The sequence below is a fragment of the Calypte anna genome, chromosome 1 (genome assembly GCF_003957555.1).
Source record: "Calypte anna isolate BGI_N300 chromosome 1, bCalAnn1_v1.p, whole genome shotgun sequence".
Lineage (NCBI taxonomy): Eukaryota > Metazoa > Chordata > Aves > Apodiformes > Trochilidae > Calypte > Calypte anna.
This window is the reverse complement of record NC_044244.1, coordinates 132,887,549-132,903,747: the sequence shown is the minus strand read 5'-3', so window position 1 is coordinate 132,903,747 and position 16,199 is coordinate 132,887,549. Positions and strand designations below refer to the sequence as shown.

At 38.2% G+C, this 16,199-nt stretch overlaps 1 protein-coding gene across 3 annotated transcripts in view; it reads right to left on the bottom strand.

Annotated features, from left to right (window-relative positions):
- Positions 1–16,199, bottom strand: part of GABRB3 (gamma-aminobutyric acid type A receptor beta3 subunit) — a 109,100-nt gene that overhangs the window by 28,402 nt on the left and 64,499 nt on the right. For 2 of the 3 annotated variants that reach the window (XM_030453183.1, XM_030453187.1), the window contains exon 4: positions 2,577–2,797. In XM_030453183.1, the coding sequence (XP_030309043.1) occupies positions 2,577–2,797 (221 nt within the window). Of the gene's footprint in view, positions 1–2,576; positions 2,798–7,495; positions 7,556–16,199 lie in introns of those variants that run through there. The other variant, XM_030453195.1, reaches the window with a different exon arrangement.

The window sequence follows — 16,199 nt, the reverse complement described above, 5'->3', positions numbered from 1 at the left end:
GTTACTTTCTTTCCCCCAGAAGTCCACAACATAAATCAGCCAAAGCAATACACATACTTATGTGACTGGGTCACAATCCTCATGGCTAATTTGGACTTCTTTTCTGATACAGAAATACATTAATCCAAAAACCAAAATGAAGTAAGTGTGGCTGCCTTGTCTGACTGATCAAAACTGACCTTTTCATCTTGCAAACAGCCATCATGTTTTACATGTGGGTGATAACTGCATGAGTGTTTTCAGATAGATTATCTGTACTACTCTGTTCTTTTTATTTATAACATTTAGCATTATACTGCCTGAGAACAAGAGGTCTGCATATGGCAAACACAAAAGCAGATGAAAAGATTGGTTTTGATCTCCAGTCTATAATTTCATTATTTTGGGGGGTCTATAATGAAAAGAAAAAAAAATAGTTGTATCACCTTATGCCTTGTCTATTGTTCTGAACAAGGTGGAACAAAGTCTGTATCACACCCAAGGGAAAAAATTGCCCAGAAATGTATTTTCTATTTCAAAAAGCTACTATACCATTCCCCTACTCTTGCAGACTTTTGCTGCAGTAGCAAACTGCTTTCTCTGAAGTAGAGAGCAATCTTGGATCACTGAAGGTCAGGTCTTTCAAAACTATGATAAATTCTACATTGTTCAGAAGAGAACAGAGCTAATGTGGCCTCAGTATCACTTTAGTTACATATTTTTAGAGGAACTGCTTTGCTCTGTGGATACTCAATAATTGCTTGCAACCCTCCAAAATCTCCCCTATTATTTTCAGTGACCCTGTGTTTTGTGGCAGATAAAACTCCAGGTTCTGGTCTCAGCCTGCAGGATGAATCATTGCCTCCAGATTGTGGCTTGAGGCCAATGCCATCAGGATGCTCTGAAGCCACAAGAGAAGACAATAGGCTAGTCACAGAGCAGCACAAATTGTAAGCCTTCAAATCAATGGAGCTAAGGCTCAGATATTTTCCTCCTTCTGATCAGTATGCCCTATATTTTGCCAAGATTTAATTTCAGACAGTTATTCTTCATTAAGTAACTCAGATGCTTCACATCATGAGTATCTGACCCTGGATATTGTGTGCTTTCAGAGAAAAGGGAATGGAAATAAACGTTTTGCACATGAGCCACTGGTGAAATCCCTGCTAAGCACATATCACCAAGTGAAATGAAGTCTGCCTGTGGACATTTCCATTCTGCAGAAGAGGAATCTAACTTTTTCAAATACACTGTTATATGACAGATAATCTTCACCAAATGTTTTTAGTGTGACAATAAGCCTTCTATACATTTTTACAATCACAAATGTTCTAATCTCCACCACATCTTTTATTACATTGCTTGTCAGAATGGCTCTTAAGATAAAGGAAACAAAAATATGTTGCATCAGTTTTTTGAGATTTAACTACTTGTGGAAAGAATCTTAAATATGCAATGCTTCATACCGGGTCAATAACGTCTGAGATAAATGCCTCCTTTTGCTAAATACAGCTAAGTATAAAGACAATATTTTCTGAACATCTAATATTTCCTGAACATCTTCTTCAAAGTTTTACAGTTGTCTGAGTTTATTTTTATTTTGTCTTGCAAGATTCACCCAATAATCTTGAAATAATTCATCCAATTATAGCTTATACATTAGAGTTAGTGAGCTGAGGGGTCAAGATTTAAGTACGGTAAAAAGTTCAAATGTTGCTAAAAACCAAAAACAGGTAAAATAATTAAACTAGACATATAATACACCTGAACCATTTTTTACATCTCAGTTTATACTAGGGACTCCTTATCCTGCACTACCTATGTGCAGCACTTTTGCCAATTATCTAGGCTTAAAAATAAAATAAACTTCTAATGATGGAAATTGAGCTTCCACAAAGATTTGGGGTTTTTTCTGGTACGGTTTATACCACTGGAGCAAAAGAAGTAACCTCGCAAAAGAAAGCAACTTTTGGGTACTACTGAGTCTTCCATTATGATTTTTGCTAATGTAGTTTAGATTATTAAGGGAAGGATTTTTCAGCATTGCAAGCCATAAAAGTTATGATAGCAAATGAAAAAAACACAGGTCAAGCCTAAAATAGGTAAAAAGTAGGATAATGTGAGATCACTTTGCACTGAAATACACTTTGTTTGAAATACAACAGAAATCACTGGAGGTACCCACAATCGTGGTCCTAACTGTGGTTGACTCCAGGCAATCACAGCTGCTTGTGGCTTTTTCTTTATTGACTACAGACACATCAAAAGACAACAGAAGCACCCACATTCAATCTTATTGCCTGTGGTTTGGACAAAATTTTCAGGTTTACAATTACTGCATGCCTTTCTGCTTCCTGTAGCCAGGGGGCTTTCCAGATATGGTGACTCTACAGAAACAGATAAAACCTGACTGAAGGCGCTTCTGGCAAAATTAAGAAACATCCAGTGTGTCATTTGTTTTCTACAGGCATCTTTCAGAGTTACAGGGAAGGTTATGCAACACGCCAGCCAATGTTTGTAATAACCTTGCACCAGGAAGCAAATATACCAACAACACACAACGACAGTGATGAAAACCTCATCATGGAAGCACAGACCTGAGGCCGTAAAGCACTGTTCCATCGGGGTGAAGCCGAATCATCCGGTTCTTCACGGTAACGCCGTGCACAAATGATTTCTTGTCATTTAAGAAGTAAGTGTCAGGCACCCAGAGCTGATCTGCCACTCGGTTATCCAGTGTGAGGTTGAGAGGTATGCCAGCATAAGCCAGCCTCTTATCTCTCCAGTACTGTTGAAAATACATAGTCAAAGTGTAATCCTGGTGAGGAAAAAAAAAAAAAAGAGAAGTACAATAGTCAATCGTACTTTGCATAACTGAAAGGTAGTAATTTTTTTCCCTGTCACTAGCTTTTGCTGTTAGTTTAATTGAAATTGAAATACTCAAAAGAAAAGCTTAATAAAAAATTAAATATTCCTATCACTTATTAAATAATTCTAGTAACTCAATACTGCTCTCACAGCGAGCACATAAAATCTTCAGAAATTCAATTAGTATCTTTTGTCTTGCTCCTCCTTTTATTTCATGTAGCTCTCCTGACAACTACCTGAAATGATGATGTTTGTGAAATGATAAATGAGATAATAGGTAAACACTGCCACCTTCCTAATTTTTAAAAATGATAGATGAATGGAGAAATGTTAGAAGCATTTTAAAGCAATATGCAAATGCCTGAAAAATAAGCTGTTAAGATGTTGTTTATACATATGCCTTTGTGTGAGACTGCATCTTGCAGTGACATAAAGATTTGCTCATGAATAGGTTACATCAGTACTTAGAACCATGAACTTTTGTGAAGTACTCTAATTTCAATGTTTGTTTTCTATAATTTCATCAGTTAAGGTTCACAGTGTCTGTTATGGGCTGTGTTCACTGACATAAGATTTAAACCTAATATAGAAGCCAAAACCATCCATTTTTAAATTCTTTTTTAATTTCAGAATTTGCAAACAAGATTTGGCCATGTCATAGCAAAGTTATCTTGAAACACTTTGAAAGTTTTAGACAGCAGGCCTCATTCATTAGCTTCTTGGTATTATAAAAATAAAAACAAAGTTTGGGAACATTTTAAAATTAAGTGCCAGCAAAACTGAAAAAGAAAACAACACATGAAAATCCCCTGTTAGAAAATAAAAAACTTGTTTTTTCTTTCCCTCACAACATTCAAAAGGAGGAAGAACATTTTTGCTTCTAAAAAGCCTATTTTATGCACGAAATAAAAAAGGTGAACATCTGAAAATACTACTTTCTTACATATGGAAGTTTATGCTCACAATTAAATAAAACATTATTTTTAGGTATGATAATACTGCCATTACAAAAATGAGACCACAAGTACAGGCCATTAAAATTCTGATTTTCAAAATACAGAAGTGCTCTAAACAGGAAAACTCTTCATGAAACTCTTCACCAAATGCTCAGAAATTTATGTGATCTACAACCACATTTAAATATTTAGCAGCAGGTGTGCAAGCCACAGGATACCTGCATTTGCATCTGGTTCTACAAGCTGTGATGCAAACCCCCTCAGGCTCGCTGCTCGTTTGGGAAAAGGATGCTCAGGTTTTCTAAGTACAGCTGTTGGGAACGGTCCATTCTTGTAGTGGGTTTCACATGGAGACAACCAAATTTCAGGCACTGATCCTGCTCTGCTTCTCTCAAGACCTACAGCCTTTACTTGAAATCAAATGAAACTTTAGCAAGCTTTTCACACTCTGTGACTTCGCATTTGAAGCCTTTGCATTTGAGCCTTTCATTTGAAATAAATCAGTGATTCATTCTCTTTAATGAGGGAGTTGCTATAGCTTTAAGAAATCAAATTTAATTGCTTAGAAAAATAAATCATTATAGATATCAAGGACAAGCTGTTCCCATTTTAGCAAAGTAATAGGAGACCTCTGAAAACAAAAAGGCCTGGTGATGGGAGAAAGGAGCCCGTGTGGGACTGCCTAGAAGGAAGATCATTCCTCAAAATTCAAATCCAACATGACTGTTCAGAAGAACATGCTCCAACCTTTTTGTCAGAAGTCTTCTTTGGTGGGATTAATAGCCCCTGATCACACATGCTACACTGGGTTCATTTTCCTGTCTCCCTTTGGCACATCAGGAAGACCACATCTCTCCTTATATTTTCTGCAACCAATTTAATGATAGGAATGCATTAGGATGAATATCCTCTATGAACTCTGTTTTGGCACGATGTAGCTCTGAAAGCAGTGAGCTAGTAAGCACCAAAAGATAAGAGAAGTACTACATATGAACAGAAGAGAGCTTTAAGCAAGCCTCTTTTTTCCTTTGGCTTGAGATAAAATGCATGTTAACAGCTAATGAATGAGTAATTAACTAGCTAAGTAAATTACATGTAGCAAGGCAAGCAGCAATAGGCCTTTTAAAAAAATAATAAAATTTACTGTGGCAGGGAACAACAGAGAAAAGTTAATAAATTTCACACAGAAACAGCAACATCCAACAAATACCAAGAACTTTCAAGTGTCTTGACTTGAAAGACAAGCTTCCAAAACAAATCCTCTAAGTTATAAATTTCTTTAGTGCACAATTAACTATCACTTATTTCATCCTAACTTGAAAAATTTAAAAACCCTACCTATACATCTGCTAGTGCATATGACTTTATTTGCATGTACTGAAAGCAATGATGACCTGAAAAGTACTTAAGAAGCCCCAACATTATTGCATGCCAGATATCAGCTCATTTCCATCAGCTCATACTTTGCTTGGTATCTAGTAAGGAAAACTCTCAAGCAGCACCTCCTGCAATGGCAATACTTCCCAGATGCACCTCCACGTCTGCCTGACCCCACACTCTGCACTTGGAACAAATGACATGGCAGAAATAGAGGATCACTGAACACTCACACTTTGCCAGCCTCACCTACTCTGAAGATGATGTAGAAAGAATTAATATGAACCTTGCTTGTTCACCATCACACTTTTTCCAATCACCTCAAAGCCAAAAGCAGCAGCAGACTCACATCACAACTGCACTGAAACTGTCTGGTGGTCCAAGGAGTAAGAAAATGAGCAGGAAAGGCCAGTTCCTTAGGGTGGCTGTACCACAATCACTACCAACAGAAATTAAGCTTAGGGATGTCAGATCTCATTCTCTAATTAGCTCTTTTGCTAGGGTTTTGTACCCATAAAGGAAGTTTTCTTTTTCTGTACTCCAAGTGCAAAAATGGTGTGTGTGTGTACTGGAAAAAATGCACTGGGTGTTTGGCAGGTAAAATGAGAAAGTACCATTCTCCTTACCTTACTTCTGGGTAAGTAGCCTATGCAGTCTATTAAGGGCCACATTCCTCTAGGGGAGTTTATGATGATTAGTTCTGATACAGAGGTCTAGAAAGTAGATATCTAAAGCTGGAAGATATTAATCCCACTACAGCTACCATGTTAGGGTACTACTGTATGTGAAAGATGAAACAGAGTTACCAGCTCTAAAAAAAATTTTATCTACTGCACAGAGCAGCAGACAATTTTCTCAGCAGCAAAGACCTCCATAAATCATATTTTTTTGCCCCCATACAATAGCATGCCACATTCAAGGTCTCTCTTTCCCCTCTCCAGAGGGGGAGTAGCAGATCCTTCAGGTCAAGCATTGTAACAAAATCACGTAAAGCCCTCATAGGCCAAGCATGGTGCTTCTGAAGTACAGGAGAAATGTCCTCCAAGTGGGAAAAGCTGTACTAGATAGGCAACATGAGCTTTCTTTTGTATATTCAAAGACCACAGAACATTCTACAAGGACAAAGAACAGTGATGAGCATCCTTGACTTTCTAGAACTTCAGTGATGCCACTAATGTAAGGAAAGGCATACAGAAAGTTGTGCTGGTGGTTTTTCAACATACTTTTCCCTGGGAAAAAGACCCAAACCACATCCACAAAAGAAAAAACCTTCAGATAAGATAAATACTTAGGAAGGAATTTAGATAAAATAGTAGAGAGGCTGTTATCACAACTTAATTTAAGTATAATATATCTGTGCTCTCTGTATGTATTGCCTGTAATGTCAAAGCATCTTTTAGGGAGTCTCACAAATGTTGTATGTGCTAACTATGCACAAAGAAAATTTTAAGCATTTTCTACCTGATGCTTGTCTCTCCAGAGACTGAACATACCATGTAGGAAGCCCACTATGGTACAAAGGCACTTTAGAAAGACAGAATGCAGTGTTACTCTATAGTACCTAATGCACTGAGTACAGCACTAATAAATGATAAGTACTAATATGCTGTAATGCTAAAAGCAAACTAGATTTTGTTTTCTATTACAGGGTTTTTATCTTTAGTTTTTATCTCCTGCAGTCAATAAACAGAAAATAAAAATTTAAAAATACGGTTTGCTCATCAAAATAAAATTAACAACATTATAGAAACAATAACACTCTAAAATTGACTATCACTGTTTACAGTCTTTCTGTGTTATGCATCAAGGCTGTTAAAGTTTTCCATTAGCTGGAAAAATGTGTTTCTACAAAATGACTGCTAGATAGAACACTGCAATTAATAATTATGACAGTATACTCTTAATATGGCAATTAAGCAAAAGAAATTACTCATTCAAAATGAATAAATGTATTGAAAATTACTAGAAATATTGGAAAAATGTATACAATAAAGAACTGTTCCACTGCCTTGGGAAGACAGCCTTGTATCTACTGGAAAGGCAGATTCCTGGTCTAGAGTGGTATTTGGCTGTAAATACACATCCTTTTCTTCTTGACCAAAAGACAAATGTGATCGCCATAAGCTTTTGGATTATTGCTTTTTGATGAGTTAATTAAATAAATACTTATCCAGTGGATAAAAAGATGTATTGAAAATCCATTCCATAGTCTCCATGTAACTTCACCCTTCCCTCACCTTTCACACAATTGCAAAAATTAGGTATGGCTGCTGTAGTGTAAGGAGCTGTTTCTGAAGCACTGGTGACTGAGTTACACTCTTTCCTATAAGCTCAAGGTGAGTTGCAAAGCCAAACTCATGAATTCTGTTCTGACAAAACAGCTATAAATCTGTCCCTCTGCCATACACTGAAGAGACTTGAGAAATAAATTAACACATACATTAATACACATGGCTACAGATGAATCTAATAAAGATGCATTCAGACAGGCTAACCTCGGGAAGTCAGAACTTACCCACAAAACTATACAGATGTGTGAGACAATCACGTTAACGTATTTCTCAGCATCCAGAATTTTCTAAAAGCTTCAGCAACTTTCATATTAAAGAAAAAAATTACATTTTATTTTATCTGTTGACGTTTTGGTTTGCCCAATGTCTCAACCATACATTACTTATTTAACAGTCAGTAAATGAAGAAAATCACCAAAGTCTATTTCTCTGAGAAGTCTTTTACAAGAAAAGTACCTGATCAGTATCACTCTGGTGTTAGACATAGTTCATGACAAGCCTGAATGAAGGAGAGATTCTCACACAGAGAGATGCACATACATCCACTCTACTCCACCCCACCACCTTCTTCTAATACATCTAGGTTTACCTGCTGTTATAGAAAAGATTCATCTCACCTATAAAATCCTGACTTGGCCTTCTCTCTGACACCACTAAAAACCCTACAGTAATGACAGGCTGAAAAGATGGCACATATTTCCCCAAGTGCGTTGCTAAAATACCTTTCATGTTAAGAAAATGCAATGCTAAAGCTGCTCAGTTACACTGATTGCAGTGCGACCGTCCATACATTCATGTCTTCTTGGTATCACTGGTACCAAATTACTGTCATTGTTTTTCCTCTTCCACTGGAACACACAATGACGGTGTTACAAATAGATGTAAGGAACTATTTAGCCTTCAAGAATCTGCTTGATGCTACAAAACAAAGTTTTCCAAGTAAATGTATGACTGTATGGGTCCTTCCTGCCCTCTCATTCCTTTCCATGTCCCCTGCAACCACAGTGCCTTCTCCAAAGAGCCTGTGCCCCCCTGAGCATCTCTGGGTGCTCTGAGGAGGGTTGCCATACCAACCAGCGCTCAGCTTTCTGCAGGCAATGGGAAGATGGTTGACATAGCAACCAGGCAAAGCAGTGTCTCCCCAGCTTTTCGGGGACAGGTGGTGATCCCAGCAATAGAAGTGAAACCACTCAACTGGTGTGAAGGGATCAGCCAGGCACCCTCAGCTGGTAATGTCCCATGGCACCTCCCTGCCATTGCCATGGGAGATTACTCTTCCAAAGATGGGTATTGGCTTTCTCTCTGTGTTTCTCTGCCAAGAAGAAATTGACAGAGATGCCTTTTTGTGCTTGGGGTGTTCTCTCATTTGAACATCAGAGGACACCAGCTGACAAAGAAGCAAGTGCTTGGACTGAGTTTTGGTAGGCAAATAGGGGGAGAGAAAGAGCAAATATTCCTGCAACTATTTCAGTTCAGGGACAGAAGTGGAGACTGTAAGAAGTCAGTTGGGGCTACTTAATCCCTGACAGCCAGGGGAGGAGAGAAAATAATTAAATATTCCTTCTCTGATTCAGAGTATCACAGGTATTACAACACCACAGGCTTCTCAGTAATCAGGAACTTCTATTCACAAAGGACTGGTCAAAGAAAAACTGCCATATAACTTTACACATCAAGGGTATCATACTCTCTGCTCTGGTGGCAGAAAGCTAGCTAAAAGAAGTATGGTCTTTTACTACACCCCTGAAGATCTGTCCAAATTGCAATCAAAATCCACTTGATGATGGACAGATAGAACATAAAATGTAGCATCTGATAAAGTCCTCTTAAAAAAGAGGCAAAGAAAGAGCAATGTCAAATGCTTAGATGCTAGACTTGAAAGCTCTAAAAGAGATAAGGCCAGAACAAAAATCATCAAATATCCTTAAAAAAACCCAACAAACAACAAAAGCAAAAACCAAAAAAATGAGCCAAACCAAGCAAACAAACAAACAAACAAACAAAAAAACCCCAAACAAAACCCAGTACATCCACACCCAAAAGGATCCCAAAAAAACCCTGGACCCAGTGAGGGATTGAACTTGCTTAATATAGCACAAAATTGTTTATTTTAGAGTTGACAGAACCTCCAGAAAACGGGTACATTCAATAGCACTAATTGAAATCCTGTTAACAACCTACAGGGAAGAAAAAAACCACAATCTTTATCAGCTGTCAGATGGTTGCCACAATTGAGACAGCTGACCTTAGAGAGATGGGAACTGATAACTAATGGACTGTGCCTCCTACACAGCAGAAGGATGTGCCACCAGTGAGTTGATGAAACAAAAATCTTAAGAGCTATGTGATTATTTTTTTTCAGTTATAGAATATGAATGAAGCTAAAAATATGGCATCTACCAGGTACCCATTTTAGAGAATGAAGGTCCTCTCACACTTCTGCATTTTTTTTTCCAAAAATATATCAGTTTATAGCTCTCTCTAGCATTAACTGAATTATCAGTAAAAATCTGGGAGGAAAAGGAAAACTCAAAGAAAGTCCTATAAGTTGGTATTATTTGTCATTGTTTTTAGGTTTTCCTATTTTGTAAACTATTGCATGCATAGTTCTTTTTGTGTCTACAAGGTGTTCAGGACAGCAGTGATAGAAGCCTCCACAGCTGGGTGTACACAGATGGGTTTTAAGTATGATTAACATGAAAACTATCCAAAACAATTTTCACTAAATATGAAAAGTCTATTCTTTTTGTCACCATAGAACTGTAAAAAGACCTTTCTAAAAGCACTCCAGAGCTTGTATGATATTTTTATAATCACTCTAGAACTGACAAATAAAACTATATTTAGGAACAGAGAGCCAAGGGAAACATGCGCTTGAATGAAAAAGGATATCCATATCTGTTCACATCCACACTTTTTGGTTAAAAAAAGGAATATTTTCTCCAACGTGGGGAGAACTTCTAAAATTTTCTCACCTCCAAACCTGTTCATTTGCTAATTCTGGGATCCAGCCAATCTAACTGGCGCTGGAGCAGCAAAGCTGATACCCAAGTTTCTACTTGCTGTCTGTGATTATCTAAACCACCAGATACTTTTAGAGAAAATCTCATTCAAGACAGACACCATGAAAAAAATGCCCTCTGAGAAAGAGAGTGAGAACACATTGGCCATCAAATGCTTTTAAAATGCATAACTTGAGCATGATCTATATAATGGATGCCCCCTCCCTGGAAATGTTCAAGGCTGGGTTAGATGGGGCCTTGAGCAGCCTGGTCTAGTGGGAGGTGTCCCTGCCCACTCATGGGGGTTGAATCTAGATAATCTTTAAGGTCCCTTCCAAACCAAACCATTCGATGATTCTGTGATAATTTTCAACATCACAGCACATGTAATTTTGAGTGTACCAGGCCTGTAAGGTACTGACAGATCTTGCTAGCCCTGCCAGATGCTGGGGCTCCCCAAACCTTGCCCATCACCCCATGTCAACACCCACAGGGCCATCAGCCCCTGCCCCAGGGGTGCAGCAGCAGGGATGGTCTCCAGCTCCCCCAAGCTCTGCTCAGCCATGGGCTCTGCTGAGCCAAGGCCATCTGCAGGCCCATGGTCCTGCCTTGGCCCATCTTTAGGGGGGATCCCAATGCGTGGGGCTAGGGCTGGCCCTCTGCCTCCTGGCTCCTGTGGGTGTCCACGGAAACTGTGGTTCTTTATATGCACACATTTACTGGGATACAATGAGTTAATTTTCTAAGTTAAAAAAAAATTAAACTGGAAAACAAACTGGAAACTGAATAAAGAAATAAACTGGAAAAGATTTCTCTGCAATGGCAGGGTTGGAAAGGTGATATGAGTGAACTGCCCTGGGCAGCCTATTCCTTTCCCCTCAGACATGTTTTACTTACACTTCCCTCACTCTGTCCCTCACTTATCATTAGTGCTAAATCCAGCTTTACATCCAGCAGCAACAAGGGATGCATGGTAAGTCAAAAGGAAAACATTGCATTTACTAGGGGTAGGATAAACTCATCTCATGGCATGACTCTGCTCATCAAATTTAGTAAAGCACAAAATTTAAAAATGGACAAAAAAACCCCATAAACTGCATCCAAGAGGAGGTGTTACAAGCATATATTTTATTCAACCCCCACACAAACCTCTTGCTGTACAGAGATCTCTGAAACAAGTGGAAAAGTGTGTGTCCCCTGACAGTACTCTTTAAAAAAATCAGGCTGAATGAAAGGGAAATGTCTTTCTGAGGGAGCATCTCCCCTCCCTTACATCATTGGAACACCCTGCAAAGATCTGCTAATAGCTTCTGGAACTGGGGAATGAAAATGTGTCATTGCATAAAGACACATGAGGAGGGTTTCAAACTGCAATGCTGCCCAACTTCTGAAGCTGCAAAAAAGGATGGTGTAATTAACTTGCATGAAACACCTTTATACACCATCTTCAAAGTTTCCAGTTTCAGTAGCCAGATTTTTTAAAGCTGAGCTCACTGATGACAGCAGGCACTCCAAGGGGTTTTATCTACTTAGAGAAAAATTCATCCTGTAACAGGTAATGTATTGGTTACTTTCCTCCTTGTGTCACCAGGAAGTTCAACAAAGCCAAGCAGAAAAAATGTTTTCACCAAATTTCCAAGGAGAACCTCATATTTGGTTTATACACCTACTTTACACAGTGTTTTTTTCTCTTGCTAGACAATTACTCTGCTGTATGTAATGCTTCTCCTTCAGCAAAGTTACTCGTATAAATCTGTGCTAGAGGACACACTAATTTCAAAGGTGCTCCTTGAACTCAGAAGACACAAACCAATTCTTGAAAAAAGTGTATTTTTACCCACCACAGGTACAGCCTATAACCCCTGCTCAGTGCCTAGTTCATCTACTCTTGTCAAATACCTCAGAAGCAGCAAAGTGTATTTAAGAGGCAAGAAATAATTTTCCCCATGTAGCCTTTGGGTGACCAAAATATGTCTTAGTAAAGAAACATTGGCAATGTATATTATATACCATTGCTTTCAGCCAGACATTAGTATTGTGCAGAGCACCTCAACTATGATAATCAGATGGCCTCCTCAAACACTAAAAATATATCCTTGATCATTCACCTCTGCTCTTGCTCCAGCAGCACTTTTTCATGCTTTCTGGAGACTCAGTCCTTCAGAAAACAGCACAGGGATGAAAGACCTAGATTCACCAGGAACTGGACAAATTTTGTACAATGTCTGTACAGCAAAATAGGATTAAGGTAAAGTTGCTGAAACTAAAAACCAGGAATATTACCAGAGAAGGGGATTGAATTAAAGATTACAGGAAAGCCAACAGGTACAGAAGAAAATGTGGCTTGGGGACAGGATCATAGAGCAGTGAAATTACAAATAGAGAAAAATGTAATACAGAAGCTAGAAAACCTCCCTTAGGAAATGCCCAGAGAGGTTGTGGAGTCTCATTCTGTGGAGACACTCAAAGCTCACCTGGACGTGTTCCTGTGTGACCTATGCTAGGTGATACTGCTCTGGCAGAGGGGTTGGACTCGATATCTTTTGAGGTCCCTTCCAATCCTTAAACATTTTGTGATTCTGTTATTCTATGAAACACGTTAGGCTCATTCTGCACCCAAAAAATACCATTTAACGATAGCATAAAAGGATAATCAAACAAATCAAATGCATATATGCCACTATTCCAATGTTACAAGTTTTTTAAAAAGATGAAGGCCCTACTTACTTTTACTTTTAAAACCTACTTTTACATGGGAGTCTTAACCTAATAGGAGCATTAGAGACTAAAAGGAAGTGGAAACCTGTAACATAAAATCAACTACCTAGTAAAGAAAAAGAAGGATGCAGTGAGTGTTGAAGAAAGCTTTGTATGAGACAGTTAATGGTACAGAATGTTACACATTAGCTCCATGAATAAATACACCAGGCCTACAAAACTATTAGAAATAAATTGTCATTGCCTAATCAGGATGACAATGGTGTCAGTGAGGTGCCAAGAGAGATTTAGGAGACAGCAAAAAAACAAGTTAGTAATCAGAAACTTCATTCTCCCCCTCATATTCTGGATAAATGTCAGGTTGGGGTGTGATGAAGAGACTAAGTGACACCACAGATGACTGATTCATAGAAGAGCTTCTGGTGAAAGCTGAAACAAAGTAAGACAATCTTGACTTGGTTCTGATTAATGTGCAAATCATGGGTCAAAATGCCATGACAGAACAACCGCTCCATAACCCTGCTGGAACAGGGAAATAATCTTTTAAACTCAAGAAAAATCTAAGATGACATAAAAATAGTATTTAGTTCAAAAAAGTAAATTGCATGAAAATTAGGCAGCTCATTTCCAAGCTGGAGAAAGGATTGTTTATAGTCATCGTAATATGTACTGTGTATCAAAAATAACTGTTGAGTAACAAACAAACAAACAAACACACACCAGAATGTTTAAAATGTTGAGTAAATAATTTATTAGAACTAAAATGATGTATTTCAAAAATAAGAAGTCACATCCAAATAAGAAAAAAAAGACAAGAAAATAAACATAGAAAAGCAAGCCAAACCCACATAAGCAATAATTTACTAAAGACATAAACACTTATCATAAATCATAAAATATTCTTAAAGGAAGACTCATAGAAAAAGCAAGTAGTTCTTGAGAGTGATGAATCACACAATCATAGCATGGTTTGGTGTGGAGGGGGCCTTAAAGATCATCTAGTTCCAACACCCCTGCCATGGGCAAAGATATCTCCCAGTAGAGGTGTAATGACCAGGTAAAAGACAAGGAAAACCAATGGGGCCTAGAAGTCAGTTTTCACAACAGCAGGAGGTGACTTACAGACCTGAACTCGATCTGTGCAGGATTTCATTCTAGTCATTGTCCTCATAGGTGGCACAGGTTGCATATTAAAGTGCTTACATTTGCTACAGCATTTCTTAGAATAGTAAAAATGAAAGATGTGAGGAGGTGCAGAAGGACACCAGGATTCTTGATGCCGGAGGATAAAATAGATAATACAGATGCAAAGTAAGGCACAGGGGAAAAAACAACTTTAACTATGGACATAGATGTAGGTTTTGAGCTAACTGTGACCACCAGGAAAAAATGTGATATTAATCAGCAGGTCTTTTTAAGAAATTAGTTCAATATCCTGTGAAGTTAAAATAAGCAAATAGAATGTTATGTCTGTTTGGAAAAGAAATTGAAAAAAGGAAAAATTCTGCTGTATCATTTTAGTTTACTTATGTCTTGAATACTGCATACAGTTCTGGTCCCTGTCCCTAAGAGGACAGAGCACAACAAATTACCAGGAACTGCAGGAAGGGGAATGGAAGCCACAGAATGACTCCCATATTAAGACAGACTAAGCATTCAAGGACTTTTCCTCCTAGAAATGATGTAATTAAGTAGTATATTGCAGGTATTGATATTGTTGTGGAGGAAGCCAACAGCTATTCACGGCTCCTCAATTATAAGAACACAGAAAAAGAAATCACCAGATGTAGGGTTCAAAACAAATGGAAGAATATTTCCTTTTCATGCATATGTGTACATATGTGCATGTTTAAATTGGGCGGTTCTTACCCACTCCTCAACACCAAAAACATGCAGAGGTCCCAAGAAGGCCCTGAGCAGTTTCCATTTGATGCTGGCAGAATATCGAAGAATTATCACAATGTGGTCTCATCCTACTTTTGTGCTCTTCTTGAACCTTCACCATTACCCACAGCTGGAAACAGGCTACTGAGAAACATGGGTTTCTGGTCCCACTTCTCAGGTCCCACTTCCCACCATTCTCAGATCCTTATCTTCTTGGTGTGCCCTAGGAAGTCAATGAGGAGTCTGCTGCGTTGTTCATGAGCTGTTGCACTTGTCCTGTGGTGCTAATAAGAACTGCTGTTGGGGCTGACAACTTATCATTCCAGGTTGAAAGGAAGTAGAAGTTGTGACCTGGAACACTTACACAACTCATTTTTGATTCAGCTGCATATGAAGAGACTTTTATCCATGAGATCTCTGCAAATAGCATAAATATGCCAATGTAGAATATTTAACTGCCTGTCGAAGTTCAGAAATTATGATAGAGTTGCTTCTTTAATGATGCTGAGTGATAGTTATGTTCAATTTAATTTGTCTAACATCTGGTCCTGGGAAATGTAAGCATATGCATCTAATTATTACCCTTCCATACTTGTATATGCACAGCATGAATAAGACCATGAAAAAAATTAGATTTTTGTAAAGTAGAGGTAAAATGCTTTTGAAGTAAATGACATGGCTATGAATCAGATAACTAAAATATCTATTTCATAGCTATGAAGTTTGCAAATAAACACCAAGAGATATGTTATTCCTAGTGAAAATATTGTTTGAAGATGATGGATGCATTTAGTCTACGTGAAATTTAAATTAACTTTGGAGCTTGAAGTCAGAACTGTGTTCTTTCCAATTTCTGTTGACTGATAGCGGGAATACTCTTGACCTTATTTTCCAGCTGCAACACCATTCACATTTTATTTCAGTGGGTTTTTTGCATGTTGAAATATTTCTGAATTGGTGAAAACCCCAAATAAAGTGGCGTATTCACCCTTCTAAATGCAACACAACGATTACTTACATTTCTGGTCTGTGTCAGGAGACAGAAGTTTAACTACACATCCCCACAGTTCTCACCTCAATTACACCTTTTTCCTCAAAATCTGACCTCCAGTCCCTGAGTCCCT